Genomic DNA, 19,695 nt, shown 5'->3' with positions numbered 1-19,695 from the left:
GGTGCCTTTAATCAGGCCGGGGCGCTCGTTTGTGCAGTTGCGAAGGTACGTGCTTACTATGTACACCCCACGTCGCGTTTTTCTTTTATGGGACTTCTCTCTCTTTTTCTTCAAACGTCGTGGAGGCCCTCCTGCGATGAAAGGAAATCTGGCTAAATAAGCGACAGAACGGGGTAGGGGGATCGGGCGCGTGTCACTCATTCCCACCTTGGGTGCAGACGTCTAGGTGCATGTGCAATCTATATATGCCAGATATGCGGTCTGGGCAAGTAGACACGACGCTGGTTTGACAGGCGTCGTCATCAACCCGAAAGCAGATGTCCAACAACGTTCCGAACAATGACTCGCAAAATTAAGAATACTGAAAAACCATAGTCTTCATGGTCAAATAGCCAGTTAAATGAGTTTCGCGCGGGCTTCTCGCAACAAAGCGGAAGCCTCGTTTTGGAGTGGACAATAAATCTTGACAAAGACAAGCAAGCGAAGGACTCTTCGATGGGTCTAATTTTTCTCTTGGAGATACGTGACCATCGCCAACCAAGGTCTCCCATCTCTCACTCCCTGGGAAGTGAAGAGGAGAGATCCTGGGACTCCACGAGGTTGAATTCCATCGGCTAGGTCTCTGTTTGCATCGCGAAGCAGCGGAGAGCAAGATGGGTACTGCAGGACATATCCTTGTAAGTTAGACCATTTCGAGCATGACTGGCCGTATCGAAGGCCATGGTTAGACGTATGAAGGCTGCATTCAGCCCTGTGCCGGTTCCGCTTACTATCCTCTTGGACTTGTCTCAGACCACAGATCTTCAGAATTGGTATCAGGCTGTTGAAAATCACACATGCGACTGAGGAGATACAGGGAGGACATACAGTTCCTGCTAAATTTCTATCTGAGGGATCATTTGAAAAAGTGCAAAGTGAGAGGTATTTATTTATTTATTTTATTGCAATTTGATGGCTATCAATCAATTAATTAATCAACAAGGAAAATACAGAAAAATAGCCTTAAGGACGGATTTGTCGAAGAGTTCTAAGAAGACCCCATATAAAAACAAATCACCTCATTGAAAAAATGATTATTACACAATATATAAGAAATAGTAAGACTAAGTTAGTTTGTAAGTTGGTAAGTTAGGTAGTTAAATCCTATTTACATTTTCATTAAAAAATTTAACACTTAGATTTAAAAATGTCCACCACTAGATGCATAGCGAGTTTCACAAGGCAAGGTATTCCACGGTCTTCCAGCTGTCCACTATCCTATGGAAGAAATTGTTTTTAAGAACGTTTGTCCTAGCACTGACTGTTTTTTAATGATCTTGTGTCCGAGTGTAGAAATGAATATCAGTCCTCCTGACAATAGAAATCCATAACTGATTGAGAGAAATCACATCCAAATATCTAGTGAGGGCCTTAAACAAGAAAGTAACGTCAAATAAAGGGGCCTTTGTTGAGGGTTAACAATTTCAGCCTACTTAACAGAACATCATTGGATTTTAGAACGAACTTGGTCACTCTACGTTGAATTCTTTCTAGTTTGTCTATATTTCTTTGGGTGAAGGGAGACCAAACAGCCGAACAGTATTCTAAATTTGACCTGTCTAGGGAGCAATAGAGGGTTTTCAAATTGGTTGTATCCTTGAGATCCTTGCAAATACTTTTAATTAAACCCGGCATTTTGTTAGCTTTAGCAGAAACCATATCAATATGAGAGTTCCAGGACAAGCTGTTATTGGTCAATACTTCCAGATCTTTAAATTCCATGACCTCCTCAAGAACAATGTGTCGTTCATATACACACTGCTTGTTAAGGGTACTTTTTTCCTGGTAATTCTCATGATTTTGCATTATTGCAGGTGCAAAAATAGTTGTTAAAGCTGGTGCGACATCTCGCACAGACTCCTCGGTCCGTTGGTCTTTGACCAAGGAGCCGAAGAGCTTGACCAGTGTTTTAGCCTGCCATCGAGCAGGCGGTTTTGTTTGTTTCGCGCGAGCGACTAAGCCGCGAGTTATAAGCAAACGCTCGGTGAGCCGTCACTCCGGTTCGCCAAGCTGGCTAAAAACTTTCATCGGAAGCCAGTGACGACATAGCCTCCTTTGCAGTAACCTGCGATCTGGCGTTCTTTTTTTCGGGGGAGCGCGAAAGTGTGGCAGCGTGAGAGTTGGCGGTGGAGAGAACCAACTCTCGCCCTGCCCCGAAAAAAAGAACGCCTGATCGCAGACTACCTTTGCAGACGTTCTTTGGCTCGTCACGTCACGCAACCCTCCCGAATGAACGCGTGACGAGCCCAAAGAGCGTCTGCGTAGAAGGCTAGTGACGACATGGAGACGTTTATATTACACTTCTGGGAAACGCATGTCTTGCGTTTGAGTTGATTCCAGTTGAATGGTTTCCTTATTAGCAAATGTTCAAAAATTGTTTATGCTCGATCCATGTTTAGTCAGCTGTTCAGTCAAAACACGTTTTATTTCCATCAAGTCACTAGAATAATTACATTCAGCAACGTACTTGTTTTATTACTTTAATCAAAAACACAGCATGAATAACACTACAAAATACTGTAATGGAATAGGAAAAACAAATTACACTAACTATCCAAAGTGATATAAGGCAAAAGCACACTTTTAAAAGCAAGTACGGCTTGCCAGAAAACAAGCAAGCGTTTTGTATTTACATGACTTGCGCCTTCCATTCATAGTAGGTGTGGTTGAAAGATTCCATGAAACTTCGTTTGACAACCGAAGTGTATGACTATCAAAGAAAAGACTGCAAAGGTTAAGCCGATCAAAATTACTCTTGAGATAGAACCCCACTGAAATATTTCCATTTGCTGAAGATGAAAATATACCTGGAGTTTGCTGCTGAAGATCAAGGCACCGGAGAACCTTACCACGCCTGTTAACCCACATAATATGGAAGCACTTTACAAGTCAGATGATCGACGTTGAAAGTATATTTTATTGCAATCATTTGGGGAACAAGCGCTTTTCTTAGTAAGTGTATCACTCCAAAGTTTTGACACAAAAATGACACTGACTTGTTCTTGCAAATGCTTTAGCATAATCACCATTGTTAATGGTACACAGCAAGCAGCAGCACAGTCGTGGGGAATGTGACTCGGACGATATTTTCAAAACAAGTAAGGTTGAGAGGGATTTGTGAGGAGCTTTCTGGATAGAAATGTTAAAAATATTGCTCAGTTGCAGAGGTTTTGTGAATCAATGTACAAAGAGGAGTTTACCCCTCGCTTACTTCATACTTTTAAAACAACACTCATTAGTTGGCCAATCAACAAACTTTTAAGCTACCCTAGCTTTACAATTTACTTAAAATATTAAGCTAGTGGCTCCTAGTTAACGACTTACGTTCACTTTTACTATGTGTAGAAAAATAGTATGTCAATCATTCTAAAACGAGCAATAAAATTAACATTTTCCTTCAAACTCCTTAAAACAAGTTTTGTTGAAGTTGAAAGATTAATGAAAAATTTCTACCAGAGTTCAGGAAGAAAACCTTTTAGAAATCACTGTTGGTTTCACCATTGCAGAGTCCTAAGACTCAAACAGTGTTCAACCGGAACCGGAAGTGTCTTCAGCAGCAGCAGCAGCAGCAGCAGCAGCAGTTTCTTGCTTCTTTTCAGCAGGCTCTCCTTCCTCTGCCCCAGTCTCCTCATGTTTCCTCTTCCTTGATTCCGTACTTTCTTCCACTGCCTCTGTAGATGCTGATGGTTCAGTTTCCATTTCTTCTGGTTTTTCTTCTTCCTCTTTCTCTTGCTCAGGTTTAGCTTGTTCTTCCTCCTCTCCTTGTCCAGCACCAGATTCCCCTTCTTTCTCCTGTTCAGCTTTTGCTTGTTCTTCTTTCTCCTGTTCAGCTTTTGCTTCTTCTTCTTTTTCTCGTTCGGCTTTAGCTCTCTCCTCTCTTTCTCGCTCTCTTTCTTTCCTTTGTGCTTCTCGCTCAGCTCTTTCCTTTTCTCTCCTTTCAGCTTCTTCCTGCTTTCTTTTTTCTGCTTCTGGGTCGATCTTGACAAAAACAAATGCCAAGTACATTCCTAGGAAGAAAAAAATGTCTTCATAGTTTGACTGCCTTGGAAAGTTACAAACTTGTAAACGAAATGCACCAATCACATTGTACAGTCTTCACAGCCAATAACATCACGGCTTAACTGACAAATGACCAATAGCATCTCAACTTTGTTGACCAATCAGGTCAATAGCCAGAGACACTTATACCATCTACTGACGTTTCACAATTTAATTGACTCTGAAGATGACTTCCGCTCAGGTTGTCGTAACGTCAGTCAATGTCACCCTTATGATCACAGTTTACTTACTTATGATAAACCTCTGCATATTTAAGACAATCAGTGATGACAAACTCAAAGCAATTTCAAAAAGGTACCCTGCTCAGGACAGAAGATCCTGAAAACCACATCTCATCCAGTTTCCAGTGGCACACAGCTGTTGGGACCAGTTAAGGACACGATCCTACATGTATCCCCTCCCCCTGGGGTTGTCATAGTCACTTACCTACAGCCTCCCACTCAGATTTGGACATTGTTCCCTGCAACAAACAAGTAGATCGGTTACTCATAAATAAGATGCAAAGTTCAATTTTGATTCTGTGTGGATTTTTCTTTTGTTCCTTTTTTCACACTGGACTCAAGATCTGCTCATATTTCTGTCTTTGTAATTACATCATTGAATCAAAGGGCGCATTCTTTTGGGACAATCCACACAGAATATCAGTTCCCAAAACAACACAAACCTCGTTATTCTATTTGAACCCAAAACCTTCCCCAAAGAATGCAAATCCTTCTACTATGAGCAAACCATATTCCGTTCATTCTACTACTACTGCTGCTGCCGCCACCGCCGCCACCACCACCACCTCCACTACTGCTGCTGCTGCTGCTGCTACTACTACTACTACTACTACTACTACTACTACTACTACTACTACTACTACTACTACTACTACTACTACAAAAAACACACACAAATACAATCCATTTGGTGTATTCCTATTCAGGAATATCCCACAAAAAGAAAAAAACTAAAAATTAGTCCTCGAGTTCTTCAGAAAAACGACTACAACCTAATATTTTTTAACATTAGCAGGTCAAAAAGCCCAGCTCATCTCATCATTGATGAAGGTACCAGGACTCACCACATGTTTTAGATTCTTTTCTCTGTGATCTCTGTATTTGCTGGTAGATGAAGACTTCTCTTGATTCAACTGAATTCCTTCCAGAAAGTCTTTGGCATGTGTGTATGCATCCTCAGCAGTCGACACCAGACTCTCACCTTCTTGGCGGGGAGGGTAAGTCTGTAAAAGAAGCGAAAGACGAATCAATTTATTGATCACTCTCCAACAGCAGGGTGGAGAAGCCTTCAAAAGCTTTAAAAAAGACATGACACTACTCAAACATTCATGACATTACAGAATTCTAATTTTAAATTAAAGTAAAAATAATCCAGGATATTTGTAATCATCACACAGTACTTGTACTCAACTCAAAGGCATTTGCTGATGAACATAATGCATAGTTATATGTAAGCATGAAATTATTAGAGTTGATCACTAACCTCCAGTGCTTTCATCTTGTAAAGTAGTGAGGTTGATTCCTTTGACTTCTCCCGGAAAAAGTCATGAAAAGTCTTTGTATAAACTAGCTTCATGTTATAGTTTTCTGCCATTCTGAACAAGAGAAGAAATTAACAGAGGTGTAATGGTATAATGACAAAGTTAATTCATTAAAATATCAAGTGCTGTTTGATTAGACCAGAAACTTTTCTCTGTACTGTCCCTCACCCGCTGAGTGTGTAAACTGTAAAAGAGAACCACTACAGAACCCTAATGAACTGTTGGGCCCAACTCTGTGACAGATTAACTGTAGTTATATATAACACAATCAGCACAAAAATCTTCCAGCATTAATATAGCTTCAGGAAACAGATGGCGTTTGGCAGTGCACCCACTGGTCTCCCTGTGAAAGCAACATCTGAGCAACAACTGCAGAAATTCCATACTGATAAATAAATGTAATTTCTACTCAGATCTCAACCTTTTGTTTTGTTTTGTCGAAGATTCTTCAAATTAAATGACCACTAGAATACTCACAGATTGGAGTAAATAAAATACAATCCAGTTTACTGAATTTAAGGTGTCAATCAGTTGACAGGGTTTTGAGGTGAAATCAAGCATGTGGTTTGCCCAAAAATATTTCTGAAAGAAGTGAATTTGCCAATGTTTATTGCAAAGAAGCAATCTTTACATTGAAGAACAACGTTTTCACAGCAAGTGGATTAAACTACAGTCAAGAAATTGACGCTATCCCTTCATCAAAACAAAATTATAGCAATTTTTCATCTGAATCTTTGCAGCATTTTGCTCCAAACGAATTTGCTATCAACTTTATAGGATCTTAGCAGTGGTTTGCCAAAAAAAATCATTGGTGGGCACTATTAATAGTTTAGAACAATAAATATTATAAAGAATTGTCTTGAGCATGCAGACTTTTGTCAAAGCCAAAAGAACGCATGACAAGAGGACTGATGCTATCCCTTCAAACAACAAAACTACAAGAAGCAAAATTTATCAATCTTAGATACAGCATCATTGGAATTTAACAAATAGTATTTTGGTTACTGAACCAGAATATTTCAAATTATTGTTGACCCAAACTGAAAGACAAAACACTGACCATCAAACAATTGACACCTTTAATTCAGTAAATTGGAGGGTACTTCATTTTTTCCAGTCTTCTAATAATTATTATATTCTTCTTTTGGCTGTTTATTTAGAAGAATCCTTGCTGCAAAACACAACAGAAAGCTGTAGCTGATTTTGTTGCAGTGATCTTAAAAAGCCCAAATGGTCATCATACACATGCTTCGCATGGGAAATTTGCTTCAACTAATTAGAATTACTGCCCAGATCTGGGTAGAAATTACGTCATCAGTACAGAATTTCTGCAGTCGTTACTTAGATGTCACTCTTGCAGGGAGACCAGGGGTGGAACCACAAAAGATGTCTGTTTACTCAGGCTAGCATTACACTGTAACAGAAACTAGCAGTTAGAAATCTACTGGCTCAGGATTAGATTGCCTCGACAGTCACAATAAGACAGCTGGGGAAATGAATCATGGCCTTGCTGTTAAAAGACGCTAGTGAAACTAGAGTTGCATGTCAGCTGTGTGGGCTGACTATGGCATACATACGAGTATGAAGATGAGCACCAGCTGTTTTGGGCTCCCTGTGGCTTAAGCATAGATTCAAGAACCAGATGCATGTGTTGCCTGTCAAGTATGAATTTGAGTGCTTGAAGTGTGAGTGAACGGCTTTCCACATCAAAATGCACTCATTACAACTTTTCACTGAAATAATGAAGCCGAGAAAGTGTTTGCTGCAATGGGCAATTCCAGAAAATATCCATACCCAACAACGGACGGCTTCCATGTTCTAACCCCCCCTTGCCTTCGGAAATTCCAAAATGCGTTACCCCCCCCATGCCCTCAGAATTCCATAATCGTGAACCCCCCCCCCTCCCCTTCAGAATTTCCGGTTTTTCTGGAAGTACATTTTCGACTTTAGCAACGCCTATATGAACAAACAAACATGAATTTATGCCTCCTCAGGGCTGTGATCTAGCGGCGCTAGGCGACAAGAAAAACCTACCGCTAGCGGCCAGGCTGTGAAATTTTCTTTTTAAGTCCGAATTTGGCTATAATAATAAACACCATTTACGGCAGTTTTACTCCTCTTTGTTTTCTTGTGCCATTCAACTCCTTTAGGGAAAGTAGGAAACTAGAACAACGCATTGGATGAAAACAAAAATTATTTCTTTTCATCCCTTGTTTTATACACGCACACAATCCATAGAATGTCTGGGATCCCAGGACTCCTCGCATGCTTCAGTCGGCTTCAGTTCCTGAACCAAAAATTCAATTAAATTGTATCTGTGATTCCAGGCGCTATCAAGAGAAAACTTGTGGTTTCAATTAACACATTACGAATACCTAGTATTAACTATTTCAAACTCCTATAGCGAGGAAGAGGAAAGCCCATTGTCAACAACATTGAAAACAACTTTATGCAAATTTATCAGTGATATGTGATGCGAGTCTTGAATGTTCGATTCCATGTGCCCGAGACCCTCACTAGTAAACATACATCATTGCTGTTTTGTAATTATCTACTTTATTTACAAGATGTTACTGAAAAAAGTAGCAGTCATTAACCCTCATACAAGTGCAACCTTCCAATCGATCGACTCTTTAATTACGCCGGAGCACGTGGACAAGATTGCGGCTTTTTTCGCGGAATGTAACACGATCTCTTCTGAAATATCTTCGCTGCGCAAGCAGTACGCTGCGCAAGATTATACTTGATTGTACTTGAATCTTTCGAATGAAAACTTCAGAAAAAGCATTTCCTCTGTTAAAAACGTACATCGTCTACGGTAGAATTTGGCAAGGAACCGGGGAAACTTCAACGTGGACGCTCGCTTGCCTTTGAGCAGACTTTGTTTACATCTTCGGCGTAGCGTTACAAATTTGCATAAATATTATCGAGATCATCGAATCTCAAAAGGCAATGTCACGTTTTCTTTATTCAAATTGTAACCGTGTCTTCCTCTCAAAGATGACTGGAATACCTGTCCACTAAACCCAGTAATAAACAGTGAAGGAAGCGGAACTAAAAGATTGCGACTTTTTCGGCCGCTGTTTCACAAGCTGAGAATAGAAACACGCACGATCGCTACCAGTACCCTGCACATAATTATGCTTGATTGTACTTTTATCTTTCGAATCAAAATTTCGAAACCAGCATTTCCTTGATTAAAAAACGCGCAATAACCCCCCCCCCCCCATGCCCTCAGAATTCCATAATCGTGAACCCCCCCTCCCCTTCGGAAATCCTAAAAGCCGTCCGTGGTATGGTATGGATATTTTCTGGAATCGCCCAATACCAAAAATAGAGGTTTGACTTTATATTCCAAAGCTTTCATGCTAATGGTTTCGCTGAAAACATTGCGGGTGGGAAAAACAAGAAGGGAAAATTAAGTTGCATTGCAGTTCACTTTGCACCTCTCCACACCATTGGAACACCTTGAACAGGCTAAGATCACAGAAATTTAGACAATTCTGCAATACATGTAATCCATATAAAGATTTGGAAGGACACACTGTCTACTGGCAAGAAAAATTATCATTTCCAGTACAGCTACTGCCATGCCCATGTGTACTGGTCAAAATGATTTTGTAATTTTTCCTACAATTACATCTGCCACTGAGTAAACATCTAATGTTTTATAAAAAAAATGCATTACATGATGTACTCACTTTTCAAGCAGAGGGAAGTAGACCAGGAATTCAGGGCAATCCACGACTCCCTCAAGATGAAAATCGTACTTACAGCCAAACAAAGGGTAGTCATCTTTTTTCTCAAATGTAACTTTATAAACATCATTTCCGAAGGACAGATCTTCAGACTTTTCCAACCGACGACTGAAACCAACAAGCACAGAATGAGAAGTAACATAGGGTTAACAGGGTTATTTTATATATATAAAATAATATTACTGCTTACAGCAGGATTGGTAAAACCAAAGATTCATACATGTAAGACTTGCAAACATTAAAATTATTTATTGTAATTATGTTATGTTTACTAAAACATTTCTAAATACAGTACATTGAAAGCATTTAATCCTTGATTAAATTGCTGGATGCCTACCTTCCAACCTTACAAAGTCAGAATAGAGATTATAGGGATTGTGCTCATGGCATTTATCAAACTTAACCAGCTACTCACTTACATGTAAGTAATTTTTTTGTTGTAAATGGTTTGAACCCAGGAGTCATGACACTTACATCATCTCATAGCCATTAGGTGTAGTTCCTACAAAATATCCTCCAACTTTGAGTCGCTCACATGCATTCTTCAGCATCATGTCAGCTTGCTCATAACTCTCAAATGAGTAATGAAATGAAAACTGGCAGCTAGTCAAGTCAAACTGAAGATTTGTATCCTCGTATTTGTCTGCAAGTCGCTCCTGCCAAGATAATGAAAGTGCATTCATGTTCTGAGCACTATTTCAAGCTGTAATTTTTATCACTAATTAAGTCAGGTTCAAGATCTGTAGATACCCAAGGATGCTGTGTTGTTTAGCAAAACATTCTCAGCTCAGAATGTCTCTCTCATTGCAAAGCAATGGGTAAGTTGTTAGAAGAGAAGAAATAAAACTGGTTGAACACTAATAACACTGTAATCAACTTGCACGTAACAGCCCATCTGCCACAAACACTGGAGTTGAGCATCAGTATAGAATATTCATTATTGTAAGTTGTATATCTATAAATATTACAGGGTTGTCCCCAACAGCCAGCAGCTATAAGAATGAACTAGTGATATGTACTTGGAATGGGTTTTTTGTCCTGGCTACTTGTCAAACAAAATGGCTAACGAGAGATGAAGATTTTATGAATCAGAGAAGAGATCTAGTTGATCTGTGTCGACTCTCTTACCTTGCTACAATCAGCAGTGATAAATTCAGGCTGAAAGAGAGGGTCTCGATAACGCCGGTTCTCATGTGTCTTTTTAAGTTCTTTGTATCGCTCCTTGCATTGTTCCACAGAAACTTCAGCGATGTCTGTGGAAAAAAAAAACAAAAACAACAACGATGCTGAATGTATATCAACAATCATAATCAGTTTACATTGTACACTTGTGATCTGGGTGAGCAGGCCATTGAATGGATGAGAGGCTAGAGTCCACAGTCTTTGTTTTGATGAGGATGATGATGATGAGATGATGATCAGAAGTTATTCAGCATGAGATCAATGTGATTTCTACTTCTAGTCAGAGGCCAGATGACTACAGCATAAGAACACAACTATAAAGTGGAGTATTGAAACAACTACCCTCCCTTTTAGATACAACAGACGAGAGTTCTTGCCTTGTTCATTAAGTGCCACTATATATACAGCTGTAGGTGCAATTAGATCCCAGTAACTGTTGCACATAATTCATTACATTGTTTTACTTATTCATGATTGGTCATTCAATCACATAACCCCTTAGGAACTAGTTTCAAACGATTAATATTGTTTTAAATGTTCCCCAAGGGGTTTTGAGATTGAATGACCAATCAGGAATGAGAGGAAAAGGGGCATACACATAAGTGATGATTTGATATTGGAATCCAAATTATTCTGAATTCACTCTTACTAATTGGGCAAGCATACAGACTGGTCCTTGCTTCTGAAATGCATTTCCATGTTAATTTTACAGTTACACGATTTAAGGGCTCAAACTTGCCCAACAAGCTTAATAATGACTATAGCCCATAAACTGAATCAACTGCTAAATGATGCTCAAAATGACTACCTTTTTTCTCTGAACAAAATGTCTAATGACCCTGATAACAAGTCTCTGTTATCATGTTAAAACTTTCATTTAAAGCTATAAACAGAGAGGAAAAGAAGTTATTTCAAGCATCACTTAACGGTTGATTCAGTTTTTAGGCTAAAACCATCAGCTTGTTGGCCAAATTTGGGCTCTCAAATCACAACATAAATAATTATTATAGAACTAATTTTCTGACACAAGAACCAGTCTGCATGCATGCCAAACTAGAGCAAATTTTTAAGGAAATCTGGATTCCAAGACTAAATCATTATTTACACCTCTTTTCCACCAGGCCCTTCAATTCACACGCAAAGCATTTGTTAGTTTGCTGATTTTCAAGTTCTTCACTTCAATCATGATCAGTCCAATCTTCAGTTTCTAAACATTCAGTAAGAGTACATGTAGCTTTACATCTAGTCTAGTGTACCTATTCTCAGTAAACTACTTTATGCTTGCTAGCAAACTTTTCATTCAGTTATATACAGTACATGTAAAAAGGTCAATTTGAAAGAGTTTGATCCACTAGTGCAGTAAATAAGTAGATCAATTGATCAGATGATGTTAACATCCTGTCTGGTTGGAGAATGGATATTGCACCAGTCTTATGGAAAGCCTCTTAATGACTGTGTCCAAAATATTTCCAACGTGACGCATAAGTGATCAACAGTAATATTGGTTTGCAGTGTTCGATAAACAAAGCAATTTACACTGACCTGCACACACAAGTTTCTTTATTCTTCCTCTCTGCCATTTGAGCAAGTCTCCACCCTTTCCACAGCATAGATCAAGCACAGCTATATCCCTGGAATTCGCTCTGTCAGAAAAACAAGGTAACAGTTCAAAGCATGAGACAGTGCAGTGTATGCTTTTCCAGGGCATTAACTGCATTGATTTATGAAAATTAACTACTCTTAAAGATGGGAAATATGCTTTTAAACAGGAAGAATGAGTTGTCACCTTGATAATTTAACACAAGCATTTACCTGCTTTAGACACAATGGGAAATTAAATTAAATACATTAAATACATTTTATAGGTCATACTTAAACTTAGTCACAACAGAGCCAAAGGAGAACACAACAAAACTTGCATATGTATTTTATTTTCCAATATAACCTTCCTCTGATACTTGAGGATCATTGGTTGGGGGTCAGCAGATGTTGATACAAGTATTTAAGCAAGTTAAACAGGTTTATGGTACACTAAGGATATTAACTGTTGGCTTAAAATATAGAACTGTATGCCTTCCATATGCACATGCAGAATAAGGTTTGAACACACAATGATTACAAAAACACTTGTAACAAAATAATACAAGATTTCTCAAGGTACATGTACGTTGCATAATGTAAGCTTTCGTCACAACTTCTAACATGATTTTGCTGCAAGGTAAGTTCAAGGATTGTTTTCACATTGCCTTTACACCTACCTTTTGATTTTTTCCAGACTTTCGTTAATAAGTACACTCTTGATCCAGTTGTTAAAGTTCCTTAAGTAAAATATCGGACTCTCTTTGCGGCTTTCCTTACTTCCTTCAGGATGCTCATTATAGTGTTTGGCTACGTGGTCACCCAGTCCCTCAGAAGTCTCTTGTGTCTTTTCCTCATTCTGTTTACTGTCCCCATTTATACTCTGTGATAACAAAAATATACAGAGTATATACAACAGAGTCAAATGATACAGTAATTAGTTGCAGTATAATACAATATTTTCGCTATACAGTCAAATATTTGGGGCCTTTTTTTGCTACAGTTTGCTTTGTTCCTGTGGAGAGTTAAAAACATGCATAAACTGAATGACCTTTAAAAAATTACAAATGTTTTTAACCATCCGAAAGTAGCGGCTACCCAATAGTAGTGTCCCCTTTGGCCTGCTAAATCCGAAAGTGACGGGAGCTGTTATACTTTTGGAATCCTACAGTATGACAAAGTTGAGTGAATTTGGAGAAACATTAATTGAAGGTCTGAGGGCATAACCGCCTTATGTCGAATTTTAGCGCGGCTTTCGATTTCGCACGGATTTGTCCGAATTTTGGCTCTCCCTGGTTTGGAAAACATTTCGCGGTTTTACAATCGTGGACAAAACTCCTTGACAAAACCAAATACGAACAGAACAAAAACCACTTGCTTACTAATCTCCCTCACACCCCCTCCCCCTATGCAACGAGAACCGAACACAGACAGCCAAAAAACCACTCACTTACTGTTTCTCCCTTCATAATTCTACAACAGTTACTTCTCCCTTCCCCCCTCCCCCTTATGCAATGTTGATGTGGGAAGTGATGCTTGCCAGGAAACTGTTCGTGACCCAAAAGACAACATTGAGTCAGGGGGAGGGGGAGGGGTATTTGGTAGTTTGCTTGTCTACAAGTGAACGCGCTTGGAAGGCAAATTTTTGATAGGTTTTGTCCACGTCAGACTCGTTTTCCAAATTATCGGTAGGCTAAAAGTTTCCACTGTCCATGAGCCGTGTTTAGTCGCACCAGTTGCTGTTTCTATAAGTAACGTTTGAGATGATATCATGGTTTGCTTTTGCGGGTTGTAACAAGCCCAAAATAGATCAAGGCAGTCGGGATAAACAACTTGCGTATCGTACTGGCTAGTTGGTTTCGCTTTTGTTTGGTGAAGTTTGTAAACGCACCGACATCTATGGATCTTTTGAAAAGTTATGAAATTGAGGAATGCAGTTCACAGGAACTGGTGGAAATGTTGTCCAAAGAATCCCTCCTTGGTAGTGATGACCTTGCCGTGATGAATTTTTCAATTCGATTATCAAATCCCGCGGGAGCATCAGAGACAAATCCCGCCATGTGCAAGGTGTTTTGCAAGCCTTAGTTGTGGTTTGCCAGGCTTGAAATTCGGTATGTAACGATTAACTTGACAATTTCAAGGCAATGATTCAATAAAAGTACGATTAACATAGATTTTCAACGGTTAACACCGACTGCTGGTAAAAAAGAATAGATAGTCTTTACCTTTTAATAGAACTGCCGTTAATCGTTGTTAATCGTTGTTAATCGTTGAAATGGCTACATGTCTTCCTGTTAATCGTGTAGAATGCTAGTATTTTGCGTTATGAAGAGTGATATGTCGACAAATGGGACAAAGCTGGATTTTACGCCAGGAAATGGACACATTTTCTCTTGGAGGATGTAACTGTTTACATTTCGGACATTCCTGTCACGTACGTAGTAGTTTGTAACAGAATCAAATAAAAGCGTGACAGCATTCTTTTCGTTTCTCGCGCGAAAAACACCGCGTTCGTGTGCCGTGTTTCAAAGACAACGAGTGTATATTGAATACAAGTATTTAATCCTCAGTGCATTGTCCTTTTGGTCATCCAGTGTCTATAATGTTACCGATATATCTTTACAAGATGGTAAAATTTCTCAATGGCATTAATACGAAACACAAAGCGGCGTGAAAAAATACTGGACAATGGTTTTCAATCGAATTGCGGTTCACATGCAAAAGTTTGCACAAATCCGAGCTACATCGAAAAACGGGCTAAAATTCGACATAAGTCGGTTATGCCCCCAGCCCTTCAATTGTGTGGTTCCAGAAAATATCCATACCCCCCCCCCACGGAAGACCTTTGGAAATTCCGAGGGGGAGGGGGGGTTAAAGGGCAGTTATTTCCGAAGGGTAGGGGGGTTTCGTGGGGAACTAGTTTTCCAAAGGATCACGAACCATGTACAAAACATTGAAAGCAACATACGATCGATCTGAAGCACAAAAACATATTTACGTACGTTGTTTTGAAACAAAAGCAGCGAAAATGATGAATCATTCTGGAAAAAATCATTTTGGTAGAAGTGTTGTCCGGTAAGCGAAAGTAATGGCGGCGTGACAGGTATTTTTCTTTGCAGTTCGACTTCGAGGCGCGATTAGTCAGCCTCATATCATGCTGAGCATGGCTGTGATTTCACAATCGTTTGAAAATCGTGGTTTGAAATAAATAAAAGCCCTCTTTACTCGTATTGTAGCATCAAATGAGTGAGATTAAAAGGTTTCTGAACAAAGCGACTTTTTTGATGAGCATGGCCTTTCGCATAATTTCCACAGGTTAGTTTGCGGTTGAAATCTATTTCTGACACGTGAAATTAATGTACAACGGGCGTGCAGCGCTTATTTATTTATTTCCCACGGAAAATTATTTTTCCGCGGCCACAAAACGTGTCATTTCTTCAATGCAATCTTTCACAAAAAAGATTTCTGGAAGAAAGAGAAAAGATTCTGCAGAGATATTTCCATCCAGTGAATATTGATGTACATTGCAGTCGAAATTTGATCAGGCACTGAATCAAATGCACAACTTTTTCGATGTATGCAAATTTTGTTCAAGATTGAATCCCATGGGACGTGAAACAGCAACGTTTATTTGATAAAAACTTGACATAAAACGTTAAAAACACAAACTTTTTTTCTTTCTCAAATTCATTTCATTCACGAACTCAGTACAGAGATAACTATTTGTATTAAGTGCCGAGACGTGAATCCAATTGCCACGGACTAATTAATTTTGAAGTTTTGAAGGGAGAACCTTTTGAAACTGTCCTCAAAGGCGGCTTTTAATTCTTGTGCACGCAGCCAGTTTTCAACTGGGTTTTCAAAATTCTTCAAATTCTACTTGATAAATAAAACACCCAGCATCGTATATTCAATGTGCAACTTGTATTCATAGTGGTTTCTTCACAGTAAATTAGCAAATGTTTTTCTGCAGAGGTCATTACGAAAATGGAATTTGCAAGACTGTCGTAATTTTAGGTGAAAAAGAAAAGTTGTAACGTGATAGAGATAATTTCTTAAGTGCTCGAGAAAGTTATAAACGTAAACTACGCAACAACAAAGAATACAACCGTGTTTTTTTGACGAAAAAAAAATCGACTGTTTTAGAGTTCTATCCAATTTTTTCCGGATATAGTTTAAGCAAAAGGATAAACAAGTAAAATAGCGCAGTGTTGTAAATTTTAAAATAGCTGAACTAAAGACGTCGACGTCGCTTCAATAATAAAAAAATTGATCGTAATAGTGTGAGTAGTCAATTTTCCTAGTCTAAATGGATTTTGAACTTCTGAGGGGTTCATGGAAGAGGGTTTTAAAAACCAGGAAATTCCGGAGCGGTGGGGGGGGGGGGGGGGTCATCATAAACCCTCTCGAACGGAAATTCCGAGGGGATGGGGGGGTTAGAAAAAAAATGTCTTCCGTGGGAGGGGTATGGATATTTTCTGGAACCACACATTCTAAGGCCGAACTGTAACTTGCATCCTTTTACCCTCAAGCAGTCTATCTACCTTGGAATGTTCATCTTTGGGCTCATCTTCATGTTCCTCTGTGGGTTCATCCTTCTTGTCTAAACGAAGTAAGGTGATATTAAAAGGATTGTCAAAATAATGAAAAGAACTTTAAAGAGTTACATATGTATGTTGACTAGAACATATGCATAAGTAGTAACTATTGAAGGATTTTCACCTAAGTTTGACTGAAGATGGTAAAATGTGGTCACAACTTAAACATTCTTAGATAATCAGGACAAATAAAAAAAACCAGCTAGCTCTCTTCAGAAGCTTCTTCAAAGTTTAATGACAGCCCAGCATAATATCATGTCAACTGTGTGGCTGTTTGCTGTTTGCCAAGTAGAGAACTTTGAAAAAACTGTCACAAAGAAGATGACAGACAGTTGTTGAATAATCATGGGTAAATGACATAAGTTTATACCCTCGCCCCAAATATTTCATTTTCATTCACTCATCTGATGTCAATGTCACCACAGACACAGTCCATTTAAATTATCTGAGAATTGGAAAACTATATAATTTTTTCATTATAATTATTATTACAAGGTTCATCACATAATTGTGAGAGAAAAACATTACAGATGCTTGGTAAGAGAAAAAGAGTTGCTTACTTTCCCGCTAAAGTAAGCTTAGTGGGAATTTAAGCTTTTATCCAAGCGATCGGCGAATTAAAGGGTAAGCTCAGTGACATTTTGAATGTAGTGGAATCATGTTAAGACTTTCGTCAAACTATTCCAACATCAAAAGTTGCTTTAATTTACAACCTTATAAACCTCGTATAGGTTTTAAACATTCGCATAAATTTGACAAAAAAGAGCTATGGGGTATTAAATTGTAGCTAAACCACGTGTTATGGTTAAACAGAGCGGAAAATTTTGAATGCAAGAAATCCCGATCAAATTTTGTTAATCACACAACCCACCGTCCTCTTTGGTTTCTTCTTCGACAGGTTTTTCGTCTGCATGTTTTTCTTCTGCTGAAATATCAGCGTTTGCGAGATCAGCAACTTGTTCGCCATCGGAAGCAACAGCGGCCATATTTAACTCTGTCACTCGGAAGAGAAAGGTCGACAGAGATTGGGACCGAGCATTTTTGCCGCCCATCTGCTGACCTCCCGTGGTGCTCTCAGAAACCTCGTCATGTAAGAGATACCCAATGGTACTTCCAATTTTTGGCACTTTGCGGTGGAAGAGACAAACTGGTTCTTGAAAATCAATGAATAATTTTAACGTAAATGCATTTTTTGAAGCAAAGTATCTCGATCAGAATAAATACAAAGAACCTTGTTTTCCTTCTTGGTTTGTCAAACGGGATCTTTTTTTGTTTACACTTTTTTTAGTTGGTAAGGCAATCTGAATCAGTCAGCGGTTTGAACCATGGCGACTGTTTTTTTTTTCAAGATGGCGGGTAAGGTTTGAAATGACTCGTTTTCTTTGGTAATTGTTCTTCTAATTTAGTATATTTCCCTTCCTTACAGGTTTGAAGTCACTTGATTTAGAAGAGGATTTGGCTGTTGGAAGGTACTAATTTAGAATTTCGTCTTTCCCTGAGACATTCCATTGAGGTTATATTTCCTATTGAAGCTGTTAACCAACACGTTTTGATAGGAAATAAATAGTAGTGTTAATATCGAGGTAAATGTTCAGAATTGAGATAAAATATTCCACTCAGAGCACAATTTCTCCTAACATCATGAGATGAAATTGTTTGCAAATGTTTGAGCTTTAAAATTTATTAAAATCGCAGCCAGCAATTTTGTTCCCTTTTAAATATATCTGAAGCTCGTAAGTTTTGTAGTTATGATTCTGTGATGGCAACATGTCGGCTGTTAAAATCATCACGATGATGATCTTGGGGATGATTGGTGTACCTGTTTGAGTGGAGTTCACTCGTAGCACGAGAGCCAAGGTCGAGTCAGGGTGCAACTTTTATTTTTCTCTTTGTGTGTTTTTTTTTCCTTTCAGCTTGTGTCTTCCAGTAGTTATTCTCTTTCATATAATGATGTGCTAGTGGTAAACGGAAAAATTAACTTTCAGGTTTGCAATGTTCATTTTTCCGTTATTGATCGCTAGAGCCATTACCGCTGTGACTCGCCACTACTGTGGAAAGATATAGTAATACCACATCCGTTAGTGTTCATAAATTTCTTAGGAAGATTAAGACCTGTAGCTTCATTCACCTGAAGCAGCGATCCCATTTCCACAACTGACAAAACGGACGGTGATGAAGTATTACCTGCCTGAGTCAAGTGCCGTTTTTTTGTGTCCAAAGGACACCCAGGGCCTAATTGTTCAAAAGACGATCAACGCTAATCCCCAATTAAAAGTTAACAGAGGTTTGTATCTCTCTCGATAAGAATGTTTTTAAAAGCTGTTTTTTAACATAAGGTAAAGAAAAGTCTTAGTCAAAACTGATCATGAAGGGCAAAAGTCTTTTGGAAAAATGATTATTGATCAGTAATTAAACTGGAATCAAACTTCACGTTAACCCAAGATTATCTTAAGGTGGCTGAATACAGTTTTTTAGTGTACAGGTGTTAGAAGACGTTATTTGGAAACTATGTACTTCTGGACGCCCAAAATTGGTATGGTGTAAGACTAACTAGGAAAGAATGTATTTTTGAACGTCTTGTTGAGCTAAGTACCGTTTCCATGGCAACGTGGCAAACTATTAAACATCCATAAATAGTAGGTTTCCTTTATTTTTAGAAAATGTAGTCATTAGATTTTTCCCATTTTTTGTATCCAGAAAAACTCACAAAACACTGACACAGTTGCACTATTTCATGTAATTTTAACAGAGAGATCTCCTGTAAATATTGATTTTGCGTTTTAATGTTTTGTAAAGAAATCCTCTGTTAGATTTAGGTTTCTCTTTGTAGGCAAGTTACGCTTTTAAGGAACTATTTTCATGCCAAATGTCACGAAATTCTAATGAGCGGTTCCTTAGAAAACAGTTCATTTCCACGAAAACAACCAGTCACAATTTT

At 38.7% G+C, this 19,695-nt stretch overlaps 2 protein-coding genes and 1 pseudogene across 3 annotated transcripts in view; 1 reads left to right on the top strand and 2 right to left on the bottom strand.

Annotated features, from left to right (window-relative positions):
• Positions 1-1,214: 1,214 nt before the first annotated feature.
• On the bottom strand, positions 1,215-1,838 carry LOC146456312 (uncharacterized; annotated as a pseudogene).
• Positions 1,839-2,445: 607 nt separating this feature from the next.
• LOC146456311 (mRNA cap guanine-N(7) methyltransferase-like) lies at positions 2,446-17,790 on the bottom strand. 2 transcript variants are annotated; one of them, XM_085093197.1, is made up of 12 exons: positions 17,629-17,790; positions 16,704-16,762; positions 12,840-13,042; positions 12,124-12,224; positions 10,528-10,652; positions 9,874-10,055; positions 9,343-9,507; positions 5,584-5,695; positions 5,165-5,323; positions 4,525-4,558; positions 3,892-4,046; positions 2,446-3,861 (listed from the first exon to the last, which is right to left on the bottom strand). In XM_085093197.1, exons 1-12 carry the CDS (start codon positions 17,741-17,743, stop codon positions 3,568-3,570), a joined length of 1,704 nt encoding a protein of 567 aa, XP_084949323.1. In that variant the 5' UTR covers positions 17,744-17,790; the 3' UTR covers positions 2,446-3,567. The 2 variants fall into 2 exon arrangements, with proteins under 2 accessions (XP_084949323.1, XP_084949322.1); XM_085093196.1 differs by having other exon boundaries at positions 2,446-4,046; positions 17,629-17,789.
• A 130-nt stretch (positions 17,791-17,920) lies between these two features.
• LOC146456309 (ADP-ribosylation factor-like protein 2-binding protein) overlaps positions 17,921-19,695 on the top strand; it is a 12,062-nt gene continuing 10,287 nt past the window's right edge. Inside the window, exons 1-2 of the mRNA XM_085093198.1 lie at positions 17,921-18,113; positions 18,184-18,226. Coding sequence (XP_084949324.1) covers positions 18,083-18,113; positions 18,184-18,226 — 74 coding nt within the window. The 5' untranslated portion in view covers positions 17,921-18,082. The remainder of the gene's footprint in view (positions 18,114-18,183; positions 18,227-19,695) is intronic.

Source organism: Pavona decussata, unplaced genomic scaffold (assembly GCF_977016875.1).
Source record: "Pavona decussata unplaced genomic scaffold, jaPavDecu1.1 SCAFFOLD_258, whole genome shotgun sequence".
In the NCBI taxonomy this organism is placed as follows: Eukaryota; Metazoa; Cnidaria; class Anthozoa; order Scleractinia; family Agariciidae; genus Pavona; species Pavona decussata.
The sequence above is the reverse complement of the archived record's forward strand: the minus strand, read 5'-3'. Positions and strand labels throughout refer to the sequence as shown.

Bases quoted from the DNA above. Each gene is read 5' to 3' on its own strand.
- LOC146456311 (XM_085093196.1), bottom strand. From the start codon at position 17,743: ATGGCCGCTGTTGCTTCCGATGGCGAACAAGTTGCTGATCTCGCAAAC. The intron at 10,653-12,123 runs GTCAGTGTAAAT...TTTTTTCCACAG, and splicing joins AAAGAAACTTGTGTGTGCAG to ACATCGCTGAAGTTTCTGTG. The intron at 5,696-9,342 runs GTGAGTACATCA...TCTCTTGTTCAG, and splicing joins TACTTCCCTCTGCTTGAAAA to AATGGCAGAAAACTATAACA.